This window comes from Cucurbita maxima, unplaced genomic scaffold, assembly GCF_002738345.1.
Source record: "Cucurbita maxima cultivar Rimu unplaced genomic scaffold, Cmax_1.0 Cma_Scf00015, whole genome shotgun sequence".
Classification (NCBI taxonomy): domain Eukaryota; kingdom Viridiplantae; phylum Streptophyta; class Magnoliopsida; order Cucurbitales; family Cucurbitaceae; genus Cucurbita; species Cucurbita maxima.
In genome coordinates, this window is record NW_019272031.1 from 1084825 (window position 1) to 1098772 (window position 13948).

Consider the following 13948-nt stretch of genomic DNA (forward strand, 5'->3'; position numbering starts at 1 on the left):
GGGGGGGGGGGGGGGGGGGGGGGGGGGGGGGGGGGGGGGGGGGGGGGGGGGGGGGGGGGGGCAACGCCTAGGGGCTCATAATTATAGAACACTTTATTTTAGTTCAAAATTGTAAGTATAGAGAACAATTATTCTTGGTTTGCTCATAATTATAGGAATAAGTGTTAATAACTATTTTACTTTTTATTTTCTGTTTTTGAATAATAATTTTTAAAAATTGGTTTTGATTTTGAAATTTGGCTTACAATTCAAATGTGTTTTTAAGGGAGGTGAAAAAGAAGAAAACAAGAATAATTTTCACGCACAGAGAACAAAAAAAACAAAACAAAGTGGTTATCAAATCAAGTCTAAAGAATCAAAACAGGACTTAAGTTCTTTTAGCTGCCAAATTTGAGATGATTCAATACTATTGTATATGCTTTAATCAGACTAACGAGGATAAAGTAAACAAAAGTATTGACTTCAACAATGATCTAACATACCTACCACTTCTATGAACTTGGTTAACATATATGTTCTAGAGTAAAGTTGATCTTTTTTATTGGAATACTTGGACAGCAGAGATAGACTTTTATAGTCTTAACTAAGGCCAAGCCTAAATCATGAATGTTATCAAACTAAAGTATCATAAATATTGTGGAAACGTTTTTCTTAGTCATATACCAGTTGGCCTTTAGTGCACCCTTTCTTAACTATAAATGAAGGAATTAGAGCTGAATATATATTGGGTTGTTTTCAATTATAGATTTCTACTTTAAAAACAAAAGTTTGAAATCTATGAATAACATGTTTGCCTAATGCCTTTCTGGTTTTCCCTATACTTCGTTCTTATAATTGGTATCTTTCTGAAGTCCTTTTGAAATATTTATTTTCGGCTTATGAATGAAGTTCCTTCTCTCATAGATTTCCTCCTTGACTCATAACATGAGCAAAAAGTTGATGATCAATCTTAAGGTTCAAACAATAAACAATGCGTAGAGGAGCCTAAATGAATTTATTACCTGTGTGACTCTATTACCTCTACTAACTAGAATGAATTTACTTTTCACGTTTTATTTGCATTTCATAAACTCTTCTTAAATCAAACGGTCGTCTAGAGAAACGTCGATGAGGCCGTTGAAAAACTCAAAGCTGAAGGACTTGAAGTGTTGGGGATTATTTGTCATGTATCAAATGCACAGCAAAGGAAGAATCTGGTGGAAAAGACTATCCAGGTAAGATTAATTCAATGCTTGCTTTCTAAGTTCTCCTGAATCTAGTGAAAACTGAAAGTGGTTATAATAGATGATTATTTTACATTATGTTCAAAATCATTATGTTATTTAAAGATTCAAGCTTAATGTGCGTATGTTTTTGTCTCTGAAGATAAACAAATTCCATACTCATCAACTGAAAAACGTAGCCAGGTTTTCTCTATCTTTTATTATATTTTTGTGGATAATTAAGGAAGAAATCACATCATGCTCAGAGCCCAATGATATACTTCTGCTACAGTATATCCAACTCGCTGCTTTCAGCAGATATAGATGGTGTATCATATATGTTATAGTGCATGCTGATCAGATTGCATTTACAACAATTACCTATATGAGATCCCACGTCGGTTGGAGAGGAAAACGAAACATTCTTTATAATGGTGTGGAAACTCCTCTCTACCAGACAAGTTTTAAAAACCTTGAGGGGAGAAATTCAAAGAGGACAATATCTGCTAGCAGTGGGCTCGGGTCGTTACAAAATAGTACTAGAGCCAGACACCGGGCGATGTGTTAGCGAGGAGGCTGAGCCCCAAAGGTGGGTGGACACGAGGCGATATGCCAGCAAGGACGCTGGGCATCCAAGGGGGTGGATTGGGGGGTCCCACATCGATTGGAGAAGGGAACGAGTGTCAGTGAGGACGCTGGACCCTGAAGGAGGGTGAATTGTGAGATCTCAGATCGGTTGGGGAGGAGAACGAAACATTTTTTATAAGGGTGTAGAAACCTCCCCCAAACGCGTTTTAAAAACCTGGGGAGAAAAACCCAACGAAGACAATATCTACTAGCGGTGGGCTTAAGTCGTTACTTGTACATATTCTTTCTGTTTTATCTTTTTCCATTGCATATTTCAGTAATTAGTTTGAGGTTAATTAAATTTCGTTGGTTTGCTTACAGAAATATGGAAAAATAGACGTAGTTGTATCGAATGCAGCTGTCAATCCATCAGTCGATTCAATTTTGCGAACTCAAGAAGCTGTTCTTGACAAGCTGTGGGACATAAATGTTAAAGCTTCAGTCCTCCTTCTGCAGGTATTATTCTGAGGCACAGTTTTTCCAAATCTTGTCATGATTCAGGGCTTTTTGGAATTAAGAATATTTTGATTTGAGATGGTATTCGATTTTGATTGTTTTTGAGATGGTAGATATTGTCCTCTTTCGGCTTTCCCTTTCGGGCTTCTCCTCAAGGTTTTAAAACGCATTTGCTAGGGAGAGGTTTCAACACCCTTATAAAGAATATTTCGTTTTCCTCCCCAACCCATGTTGGATCTCACACTACTTGTGCATATCTCAATAATTTCATACATTTCTGCTACAGGATGTAGCTCCTCACTTGCAGAAAGGCTCTTCAGTTGTTCTAATTTCCTCCATTGAAGGGTTCCAGCCTTCTGCCTTATTGGCCATGTATGGGGTGACAAAAACAGCTCTTCTTGGACTGACTAAGGTTAAACAATGGCTTAACTTTTGAATAATTTATTTATTTTTATGCTTGTATTCTTCTTGATTGAGATTTCCTTCAGGCTCTTGCAGCAGAGATGGCCCCCAACACTCGTGTAAACTGTGTCGCACCCGGTTTCGTGCCAACACACTTTGCTGATTTCCTTGTGTCTAATGAGGCCATTGTGAGTAACTGTTTCAATGGATTGGCTTATTTAGATTTTGCAGTTCTCAAAATTTGTTACTTACTACAATTGTATTTGATTTGAACCAAATGCAGAAGAAGGAGGTTGAGTTAAAGACATTACTCAATCGGCTCGGTACGACGGAGGACATGGCTGCTGCCACCGCCTTCCTGGCATCGGATGATGCTTCGTACATTACAGGTGAAACTCTGGTGGTGGCGGGGGGGATGCCTTCCAGACTCTAGCTCCTTTCCTTTCTATATCCTCTGGTTTTTGTTGTCAGAAATAAATATCAATAAGCTCTTATGCCTTTATCCCTTCACTGGTTATTCAGAAATACATTTTGAAGTTACATAAAACATTGTTTACGCTATCTATTAGAGAGAGGAATAAAACATAGTTTATAAAGATGTGGATAGAAAAATACAATATTTGTTAGTGGTGGGCTTAGACTCTTACACTATTTATAAATTTTTGAATTTTTGAAGATTATTAATTTTATATAATTAGTTTTACAATAACATATCCATATTTTAATTTAATAGAAGGTAATGCTACACTTTTTAAATAATTTTAGTCTTTTCTTGAGTGTAATTTTGCTTTTTAAATTTTCATAACACAATTCAAATTATGTCCTAAAATATCTATATACTCCTTTTATTAATATTTGATAATATAATTAATAAATGTATTATTTTATTTCATTAATGGATGATATGAAACCTTTAAATAAATATTAAAGTCTAACTCAACTAAAATATTAGGGTTAAAAAAAATTAAATAATAATAATAAAAAAATCTCTCTCAAGGCTTTAGAAAAATACACTCAAAAGGAATCTACACTTAAGTTGGACATCAATGAAATATTTAAGGAGATTAGGGTTGAATTTGTATGAAGCCCAAATGTTTGAATATGAAGGCATCCATTAATGATTACAACCAAGCAAATTCTATAAATATAAAGCATTTTTTATATCTTTATTCAATTTGTAAATATTTAATATGCCACCTAAAATAATCCATTTTTATCCCTTTTCTTTTATCATATTTTCTTTTAATATTTAACGTATAATTAAATATGGAAATGATAAAATTATAATTAAGTTTTTGGATCTTTTTTTTAATAAAAATATGAGGATATGAAGATTTTAACGTGGCAAGATATATGGTATTATTATAATACCTTACCAAGTGGAACCTCGTTTAAGATACCTGTTATGTTTTGAGACTTCGAATCTCCATCCATGACTAGAAAGACGAGACGAAAGTAAATAAAATAAAATATAAAAATATAGTAAAATTTAAATCAAATTTTAATAATTAAAGCTACCATTAAAAGCAAATCCAAATCTAATTACAAACCAATATTGTTTCGAGTTTATTACCAATGGGTAATGGATTTGGGATACATTACAAACAAAGTATAAAAGACCCAAAATACAAAGACGGACTGACACTCTGATATGACTCCTTTTGTGACCATGTAGCTCTCAAACGCTTCCATACTTGACAGGTAGCCTATGAATACCTAAAAAAATGGTGAAAGAGGTGAGTATAAAAATATTGAGTAAACAACCTACTTGTACGCTCTCATTGCATGCTTATTCTAGTAAGTTACCATGAGTTTTTTCTCTAGGCTCTAGAAATTTGGATCTAATTCTACACCTATCTAAGTTTCTAGGGAGACCTCAAAGTTTCAAGCATTTCTCATACATGTCATACATTTCTCAAGCATTTCTCGTTCATCGGGCTCTAGCACTGCGAATCTTTTGAACGGCAGATCTCATCTTATGGTGAAGCAACTTATTTGTTCTCATACTTAGTAAGTTTGCATAGCCACAATAGTGAATGACTGGTATCTTGGGTTGAGGTACTACCTCATCAAATTTGTTAAGACAATATGATATCTAGCTTGTTTGCAATCCATCCACAGGGTTATAGTGTAAGGCACTCGACTTTGGCTGACTCGATAGTGTAAAAAGACGATTTTTTTTTTTTTTTTTTTTTTTTTTTTTTTTTTTTTTTTTTTTTTTGCGAAATAAGAACAAAGAGAATTTNAAACATTATGTATAACATATTTACATTTTTTCAAAATAGAGTTCATACATAAGTAGTTATAACACCAAATAAGAAACGAACACAAAATATTTAAAACAAGAGGGGTTGAGGATGACGGTTGAGGCTTGCCTATGGCATCTGCTCCAAAGTTCGTTCCCGACCTTGACTCGTTTCTTATTTACCTGAAAAACATGGAAAAATGGAGTAAGTACAAAGACTCAATAAGTAGTCTACTTGAAGGCTCTTAATTGTGTCTATGATATGCTAGAGTACCACACTCTTTGTTGACTTGTTCTAGTAGCAAGTACTTAGACCCCCTTAGTTTTGTTCTTAACTTGGGAGTCCTTATCATGATTTATTCGAGGTCTCAATCTTGATTCCAATCTAAGGGCCTTAGTAGTATGGTTCTGGGTTCTTGTCTTCAGAACTTGGATCTTGATCCATGTTCTAGTCCTTGATCGTTGTTTCATGCTTAGTTACTTTCTATGTTCTGGTTCTATTCTTGTTACGTTCTCCAAGACACTCCCCCTAGGATTTATGTAATGGATTGGATAAAAAAAAAGAAAAAAAAAAAAAAAAAAAAAAAAAGAAAAAGGAAACCCGTATAAAGAAACAATAAGAGTTTAACCACTTAACCCAAGGTGATTGTACGGTGGATCAGTATGATCAGGAATTCATGAGATTAAGAAGGTTTGCACCATCATTAGCTGACACTGAAGAGAAACAAACGAAAAAATTTGTGTTGGGATTGAACCCAAAGACCCGCCGCATGTTGGAGGCTTTTAACCCAAAAACCTATGAAGAGGCCCTAAGGACGGCCAAGGCCCTAGAGGAACCCCCGGAGGAAAAAAAATGGAGCCAACGGTTGTCACAGGGAGGAAACACCCTGTTGAGGTCGAAACCACATAATTCGAACCACCGCTCCAAAGACCTCGATATCAGAATAAGCCACCTACTCCACCCCCAATAGCCCAATACCTAACATTGGAGAAGCCACTCTGCCGTGACTGTGGAAAACAACATGTTGGGAGTGTTGGGTTTTATGTTCTAAAACTCATAGTTTGTAAACAAAAACATATTCTATTTTCAATAAAGTTATTATTGTTGTTTATTCTGTAAAGATTGTTATTGAATAAAGTGAATTTTACGATCATTAATCTAAATCCAATAAACTAAGAACACTCTGGCTATAGTATGATTACTTGAACTATATGTAGAGACATAAGAGTTGATCAAGTTCAAGTATATAGTCAAAATGATATATAGTATAAAGATAAGGCTGAGTACCTTATTCTGGGGACATTATGGATGCAACCCACTTTTGTATATGATATAAACAATGTGATCACTAAAATTGTACATGTGGAGACATGTGAGTGGGGGCGTCCTATGCAATGAGTATTGCATAAGATCGGACCATGAAGAAAATCACTCTCACTTTAGAATGTCGTTTACTGTTGAGACTGATTTTCTTTTCATTCGATGACCTAGGTAACTCGATCTTAATCTTGAGCTAACCATGAACTCCTGTTTATTCGAAATTATCCTTAGATTTGTATGGATGAGAGTGGCTCAAGTTCGCCGACTCAATAGCCTCTCATTTTAGGGGTAAGACTGGGTAAATGGCTGAGGACGTGGGGTGCAAGATGGAATTCACTCCTACCCACTTTTAGGGATAGACGAGAGGTAGTTCCCTTAAGTACTAACTCCAGGTCTTGAACAAGAGGCCCCACCCTCTCATTGGCCTGAGAGAGATTCGGTTTACTAGTTGGACCACAAATCAATTGTTCATTAGAGGATCAGTGTGACATAAGAAACAAGAAGTAACTTCAGGGGTAAAACGGTAAATTGACCCAGCTCTAGTTACGAACAACCTGTGAAGAATCGACTTACTAATCATGGTTATATTAAATGGACAGAAATATATTTATAGTGAGTTGAGTGCAACTACAAGGCAATAGTGGAATATCCTAATAGTTAACGAAGGTTGGTTAACAAGGTTAATGAGTTTAACCAGTTAATCTTGGATCGTTGGAGCCCATGATCTATAGGTTCATTAGGTCCCTCTGCTAGCTCATATCAGACTAAACCATAGAATAGTGTGACGAGTGAGTTCGAAGTGTTTGAATTCAAATTAGGAAGAATGTGCTACATATATACGATATATTTAACCGCATATTTGTTTTATTTACGAATTAAACAAAAAGAGAGAATATGAGATATTTAAATATCTTAATCAAATATGTGTCAGAATTAATTGGGATTGACATTTGAATTAATATTAAATATTAATTAAATAGTTTAATTAATCATTTAATATTACTTTAATTGGAAATTAATAATTCATACGGATTGTTGAATCAAAATGAAGAAAGTCAAAAGGTTGACTTCATTTAATGGAAAAATACATGTTAGAGGAATTTTGAGGTGTCAAAATTTGGTTTAACCAAACTTGCATGGTTGCCAAATAAACCCCACAAATTTGAGTGGAATTTTGAGTGTCAAAATTTGGTGATCTCAAATTTGCATGAACATGAAAATATGACTGAACATGAAAATATGACTCTATAAATAGAGTGATCATAATACATGAAAGGTCTCTTTTTGGTGAAAAACCTTGAGAAAAACCTCTCACAAACACTCTCTTCATATATACAAAATCCCTCCCAAGTTTAGTCACTCACCGGATCCACAATCCCGTTCTAAGGCCGGAGGATAGTGGAGAAGACACTAGTGGTAGTTCGAAACCGGTTCGTGAGGAAAAAGGAATTTGAACTACAAAAGATTAGTATTCAAACTTATTAAGTTTTAATACTTATGAACATGCTAGTTATTTACTATAATTGATGTTCTAAAAGTGCCTAAAATCCAAATTGTTTCCTCATATGTTATATTAACACCATTAGGGAGATGTTTGGCGGGCTCAGGTATGTGTTATATTTGTGGTCATGCAGGTCATTTGGCCAGAACTTGCCCTATAAGGAGCTCGGAAAATCCAAGGGAACCCCTTAGAAGACCAGTCATTTGAGAGCCCACCATACAAACCCGCCCACAGACCAGGGCATATGCAACAACATGTAAAGAGGCGGGAACGTCTAGTACCGTGGTGACAGGTACGCTTTCTATACTAGGACACTTTGTGTTAACATTGTTTGATTCTTGTTCTACCCATTCATTTGTTTCTTTACCATTTGTTAAACAAGCAGGATTCGTAGTAGAACCCTTATTGCATGTATTGTCGGTCAGTACCCCAGCAAGGGTAGACTTAGTTACGAAAAATAAAGTAAAATACGGACAAGTGGTAATGGCTAGACAAACCATCCACGTAGACTTAAAAGTAGTGGATATGACGGATTTTGACGACATACTAGAAATAGACTGGCTAGCCGAAAACTTTGCTAGCATAGACTGCCATAAGAAAGAGGTGATATTCACACCTCCAAACTGACTTACCTTTAATTTTGAAGGGACCTTCACAGGTACCATCCCAAAAATAATATCGATGATGAAAGCGAGACGTTTGGTACAACAAGGGGGTGGGCGTTTCTAGCCTGTAAAGTATACACAAAAGGAAAGGAAAAACCAATAGATACAGTATCCATAGTAAACGAATTCATGGATGTCTTCCCGGAGGACCTCCCGAGAATCCCTCCATCGCGAGAGGTAGACTTTGGAATAGAACTGGAACTAGGAACGGGACCCATCTCTAAGGCCCCGTACCGCATGGCACCAGCAGAACTAAAAGAACTTAAATCACAACTGCAAGTTCTATTAGATAAAGGCTTCATTCGACCTAGCGTGTCCCCTTGGGGTGCGCCAGTGTTGTTGTCAAAAAAGAAAGACGGCTCAATGCATTTATGCATTGATTGTAGGGAATTAAACAAGAGGACGGTAAAGAACAAATACCCGTTACCCCGTATTGAGGACCTATTTGACCAATTGCGAGGGGCGACAATGTTTTCTAAAATAGATCTTCGATCAAGATATCATCAAATTAAGATAAAAAATGAAGACATACCGAAAACAGCTTTTCGAACCAGATATGGCCACTACGAGTTTGTGGTGATGTCTTTTGGTGATGTCTTTTGGTCTCACCAATGCCCCAACGATATTTATGGAATTAATGAACCGAGTATTTAAGGAGTGCTTAGACTCATTTGTGATCGTGTTCATAGATGACATCTTGATATACTCAAAAACGAACCTAGAACACCAAGAGCACCTTCGCAAAGCTTTAACTATCCTAAGGGAGAATAAGTTGTATGTCAAATTCTCCAAGTGCGAATTTTGGCTATGAAAAATTTCGTTTCTGGGGCACGCAGTGTCAAAAGACGGAATTTTCGTAGACCCCAATAAGATAGAAGTTGTCATTTAGTAGAAACCCCCAACAACGGTCACCGAGATACGAAGTTTCTTGGGATTGGCGGGTTACTATCGAAGGTTTGTCTAGGACTTCGCTAGAATAGCTACGCCTCTCACCTAATTGACAAAGAAAGGTGTACCTTTCATTTGGGACGATACTTGTGAGGCCAGCTTTCAAGAGCTAAAACAAAGACTAGTATCCGCCCCAGTGCTCACAGTTCCAGAGAGTTTTGTGGGATACGTGATTTACAGTGATGCATCCAAAAAGGGGTTAGGTTGTGTACTGATGCAACATGCAAGGTTGTTGCTTATGCGTCACGTCAACTAAAAGATTACGAGAAAAACTATCCTACACATGATTTAGAGATGGCAGCGGTGGTGTTCGCGTTAAAATTTGGCGACACTACCTGTATGGCGAAAAGACCCAAATCTATACGGACCATAAAAGCCTAAAATACTTGTTCACACAAAAAGAATTAAACATGAGGCAACGTAGATGGTTAGAGCTGGTAAAAGATTACGACATAGATATCCAGTACCACCCTAGAAAAGCAAACATAATCGCTGATGCACTGAGTCGAAAAGTAGTACACTTGTCGGCCCTCATCACAAGGGAGCCACGAGTGCGAACTGATTTCGAACGAGCTGACATAGCGGTAGTAACTGAAGAAGTGGCAGCCTAAATAGCCCAACTGACAGTGCGTCTCACGCTTAGACAAAGGATCATAAACAGTGGGGATCCAAACCTAAGAAAAATCCTAGACCAATTGAAAGTAGGCCTAGTGAATGGATTTTCTAAGTCAATAGATGACGGATTATTATGTCAAGGACGTTTATGTGTGCCACCCATAAGAGAAATAAAGAATGAAATCCTAACTGAGGCACACAACTCACCCTTCTCGGTACATCCAGGTGGAACAAAGATGTATCAAGACTTGAAACAACACTTCTGGTGGCGAAGTATGAAAAAGGATATCGCGGAATACGTGAGTAAGTGTCTGGTGTGCCAACAAGTAAAAGCCCCTAGGCAGAAAACCGCCGGGCTACTACAACCTCTAAGTATACCGGAATGGAAATGGGAAAACATTGCCATGGATTTCATAGTAGGCCTACCCAAAACATTAAAGGGCTATACGGTAATCTGGGTGGTCGTCGATCGTCTGACAAAGTCAGCTCACTTCCTACCGGGTAAGGCAACATATACAGTAGGCAATTGGGCCCAACTGTATGTGAAAGAAATTATGAGGTTGCATGGAGTACCGGTGTCAATTGTGTCGGATCGGGACCCGCGTTTTACGTCGGCCTTTTTAGCGCGGACTCCAAAAAGCAATGGATACCCGCCTCGACTTTAGCACCGCCTTTCACCCACAAACAGATGGCCAAACGGAACGATTAAACCAAATCTTGGAAGACATGCTTCAGGCATGCATTATGGATTTCACAGGGAGTTGGGACACTAAACTGCACTTAATGAAATTCTCTTACAACAACAGCTTCCAAACAACCATCGGGATGGCACCCTTTGAAGCATTGTATGGAAAACGATGTAGATCTCCATTGTGCTGGGACGAAGTAGGAGTATGAGAACTTGTAGGACTCGAGCTGGTCCGCATCACCAACGAGGCGGTACAGAAAATTAGAGTAAGGATGCGTACCGCACAAAGTAGGCAAAAGAGCTACGCCGACGTTAGGCATAGGAATTTAGAGTTCGAAGAGGGGGACTCAATGTTCCTAAAAATAACTCCTATGAAAGGCATTCTAAGATTCAGACCAAAGGGGAAGCTAAGCCCTCGATTTATTGGACCGTTCAAAATTTTAGAAAGAGTAGGTTCGGTAGTTTACAAACTAGTTTTACCACCTTCAAGCGTACACAATGTATTTCATGTGTCCATGTTAAGGAAATATATAGCACACCCTACGCACGTAATAGACTATAAACCTCTCTAAATCGAGGAAGATTTAAGTTATTAGGAGAAATTGATTAAAATCGAGGAAGCTACGTGGGTTCGAGAGGAGGAATTAAAAGAAAAATATCCTGAGTTGATCCACGAGTTTCAGACTTTCAAGGACGAAAGTTCTTTTTATGGGTAGGTAATGTAACAAATTGGATAAAAAAAAAAAAAAACAAAAAAACAAAAAAGGGTGGTCGGCAGAATCGAAAACTCCGGCGAACGCCGAAGTTTTCACTCGCACATGACCCACAAAGGGCGGCCGAAGGCTGGGATGCCACAGAACTCGACCCCGACCTTCAGCCACCCGGAAACGACCTGCAAAGAACAAAAAATAGAGAAAAACGAAGAGGAACCGAAAAATCTGACGAAACTCCGGCGAGGCCAAACCATACGAAATCGACTTCAAAACCTCCATTTTACACAACAAAAGTAATCCCAGAACCTTTTACACACATCAGGGGTAGATTTAGACGAATCCTATACATTGAACACCGTCGGCAGGGGAGACGGAACGTCGGATTTCCGAACTTCTTCAGATCCGGGAGTGTGAGGCCTTTACAAACCAGATCTATACCAAAAATGGACTTAGGGGGAAGAAGAGACTCAGGAACGGAGGAAAAAGGAGGGAAAAAGGACGTCGAAATGACGTTAACGAGGAGAGAGAAAAGTCATCGGAAAAACGCATAGGCAACCGGGTGAAGAAGACGAGGTCCGACCCGAGGTCCAGATCCCGAAACCCGAACCGAACCCAATCACCTTAGGTCAGCCCAGTACCCGACGATTCCTGCGGCCTAGTCGCTTCAGCCCAAAACGCGTAAGCCCAGTTACGGCCAAACCCGATAGCCTCGACCTGAGACCCGCAAGCCCAGTCCAACGCCGACACGTCCAGCCCAACCCACCTGAATTTATCCTTCAGTCGGGCTGGCCTGTCTCCCGCGAACGGCCCGAGACCCGCGAGCGATCCGATAACCCGCGCCTCGACCCGAGACCCCTACACACGCGTCTCCCTCTGATTGTGACACGTGGCACGTTTGCGGCGCGGCTCCCCTTGACGACGACTTCTCGGCTCCGGCGGCTTATTCGGCTCGGGAAACCTATTTCCAGCCCGTTTGTCACCGTTCCGACCCTCCCGAACTTAGTTTCGGCCCTATTTAAGGTAAAATAGATCATTTTAAGGTCGTATTTCACAAATTCAAGTTGGAAATTAATTATGTTTGTGAAATATTAACGAAAGTGACGAATGAACCAATAGGAACCAATCATCAACGGAAGCATAGAACGTTCACGAGGAGCTAGGAGCTTACATTATATTCTAGGGAGTACTTCGGCTAAGGCATACCAAGTAAGTGACTCACCCGTCGTAGGTTACGCGTTATTTGTTGTATGTTGGCACGTGCCCGTAGATTTGCACGTGTCTTTAAATTGTATGCTAGTTTAATGTTCTTAAGTACGTACTCATGTGAACGTGAATGTATGCTATGTATGCTGCTTAGTTTAATGTGATATGATATGCATGTGACGATATGTGGTTCCTGAATGATTATGGCATGATTGTATGAAATATTTGAATGTAATCAGCATGAATTGTATGACATGAAACATGGTAAACTGTCTGGAATCATAACCCTAATAGGAATATGTATAAAATGTAAATTGAAAATGAGAATGACATGAAGCATGGAACGTGACAGGGGGGTTATATTCATTAATGATAAATGTAGAAGTAGGAGGGGACCTCATGCATTATGTGTGTTCATGCATCTGGGGGGATACCCCTATACCATCACGAGGGTACGGACTCGTACATCCAATGGCAGGACAACAATCGTTATGCTTTGCATAGCGCTGCCGTGACGGTTACTAGTTTTAAGGGGTCCCGGCATAAGGGGCTCCCAGAGTATGCCCATTGGATAAGGAAAGTAGCCCAGAGGTGTGCGAAGTAGCTGGTGAGCCCATAGTCGCACGTATGGGCTGTGTGTAGAGTATATGGTACACGTCCACAATTACTCGTTAGGACAGCACCGTAGGGAAACGAAACCAAACGAAATGAAACGAAAGATAGGTCCCATCATTTCATTGCATGTAATTGTTGCATAACCTTGATAGGGGGTCACTTACCTAGTATTCTAGAAATACTCAAGCCTCGTGCTACTTTACTTTTTCAGATAAGGGCAAGGCACCCATGTGACATCGATGGCAGCATCGTACACCCCGGGACCATGGCACATGCATAGGGTAGTTGTTTTTTTCATTTCATAGTCTAGGTTGAATTCGGTTTGCATCATTAGTATAGGTTAGTATAGGTTGAATTGTATTTGCATAATAAACCTTAGGATAGTATAAGACGTTCATTTCGGTTTTTCTCCTTTTCCTTTATTTCAATAATGTTCTTTTCCTTTCTTTCCCTTGTAATCAACTTCTCTTTCACGAGGTAATAAAAGGTGAGTGTAAGTCGCATTTATGAACAAGGCCCATTTAATGTATATTCCGCATTTCAAGGTATAGTAATGACCTAAGATTAAATAGGTAAAATTTAGGGTCGTTACAATTTATGGTACTAGTCATGAATCTGACAACCTGTGTCAAGGCTTCATATGTTCCAAGCGACACAATTCGAACCTACGTCTATGACTTCATGCGTTTGAAGCAACTTAGTATGAACCCACATCCAGAGCTTCATGAATTCCCTGTGATACAATTT

The 13948-nt window shown here is 38.7% G+C and overlaps 2 protein-coding genes across 2 annotated transcripts in view; both read left to right on the plus strand.

Moving 5' to 3' along the window:
* LOC111490216 (tropinone reductase-like 3) overlaps nt 1-3283 on the plus strand; it is a 4107-nt gene extending 824 nt beyond the window's left edge. Inside the window, exons 2-6 of the mRNA XM_023138752.1 lie at nt 1098-1214; nt 2151-2285; nt 2572-2697; nt 2774-2875; nt 2971-3283. Of these exons, the coding sequence (XP_022994520.1) occupies nt 1098-1214; nt 2151-2285; nt 2572-2697; nt 2774-2875; nt 2971-3120 (630 nt within the window). The 3' untranslated portion in view covers nt 3121-3283. The remainder of the gene's footprint in view (nt 1-1097; nt 1215-2150; nt 2286-2571; nt 2698-2773; nt 2876-2970) is intronic.
* Nucleotides 3284-10218: 6935 nt separating this feature from the next.
* On the plus strand, nt 10219-13585 carry LOC111489925. Its single transcript, XM_023138329.1, has 4 exons — nt 10219-10483; nt 11907-12403; nt 12500-12589; nt 13413-13585. Exons 1-4 carry the CDS (start codon nt 10219-10221, stop codon nt 13479-13481), a joined length of 921 nt encoding a protein of 306 aa, XP_022994097.1. The 3' UTR covers nt 13482-13585.
* Nucleotides 13586-13948: the final 363 nt, after the last annotated feature.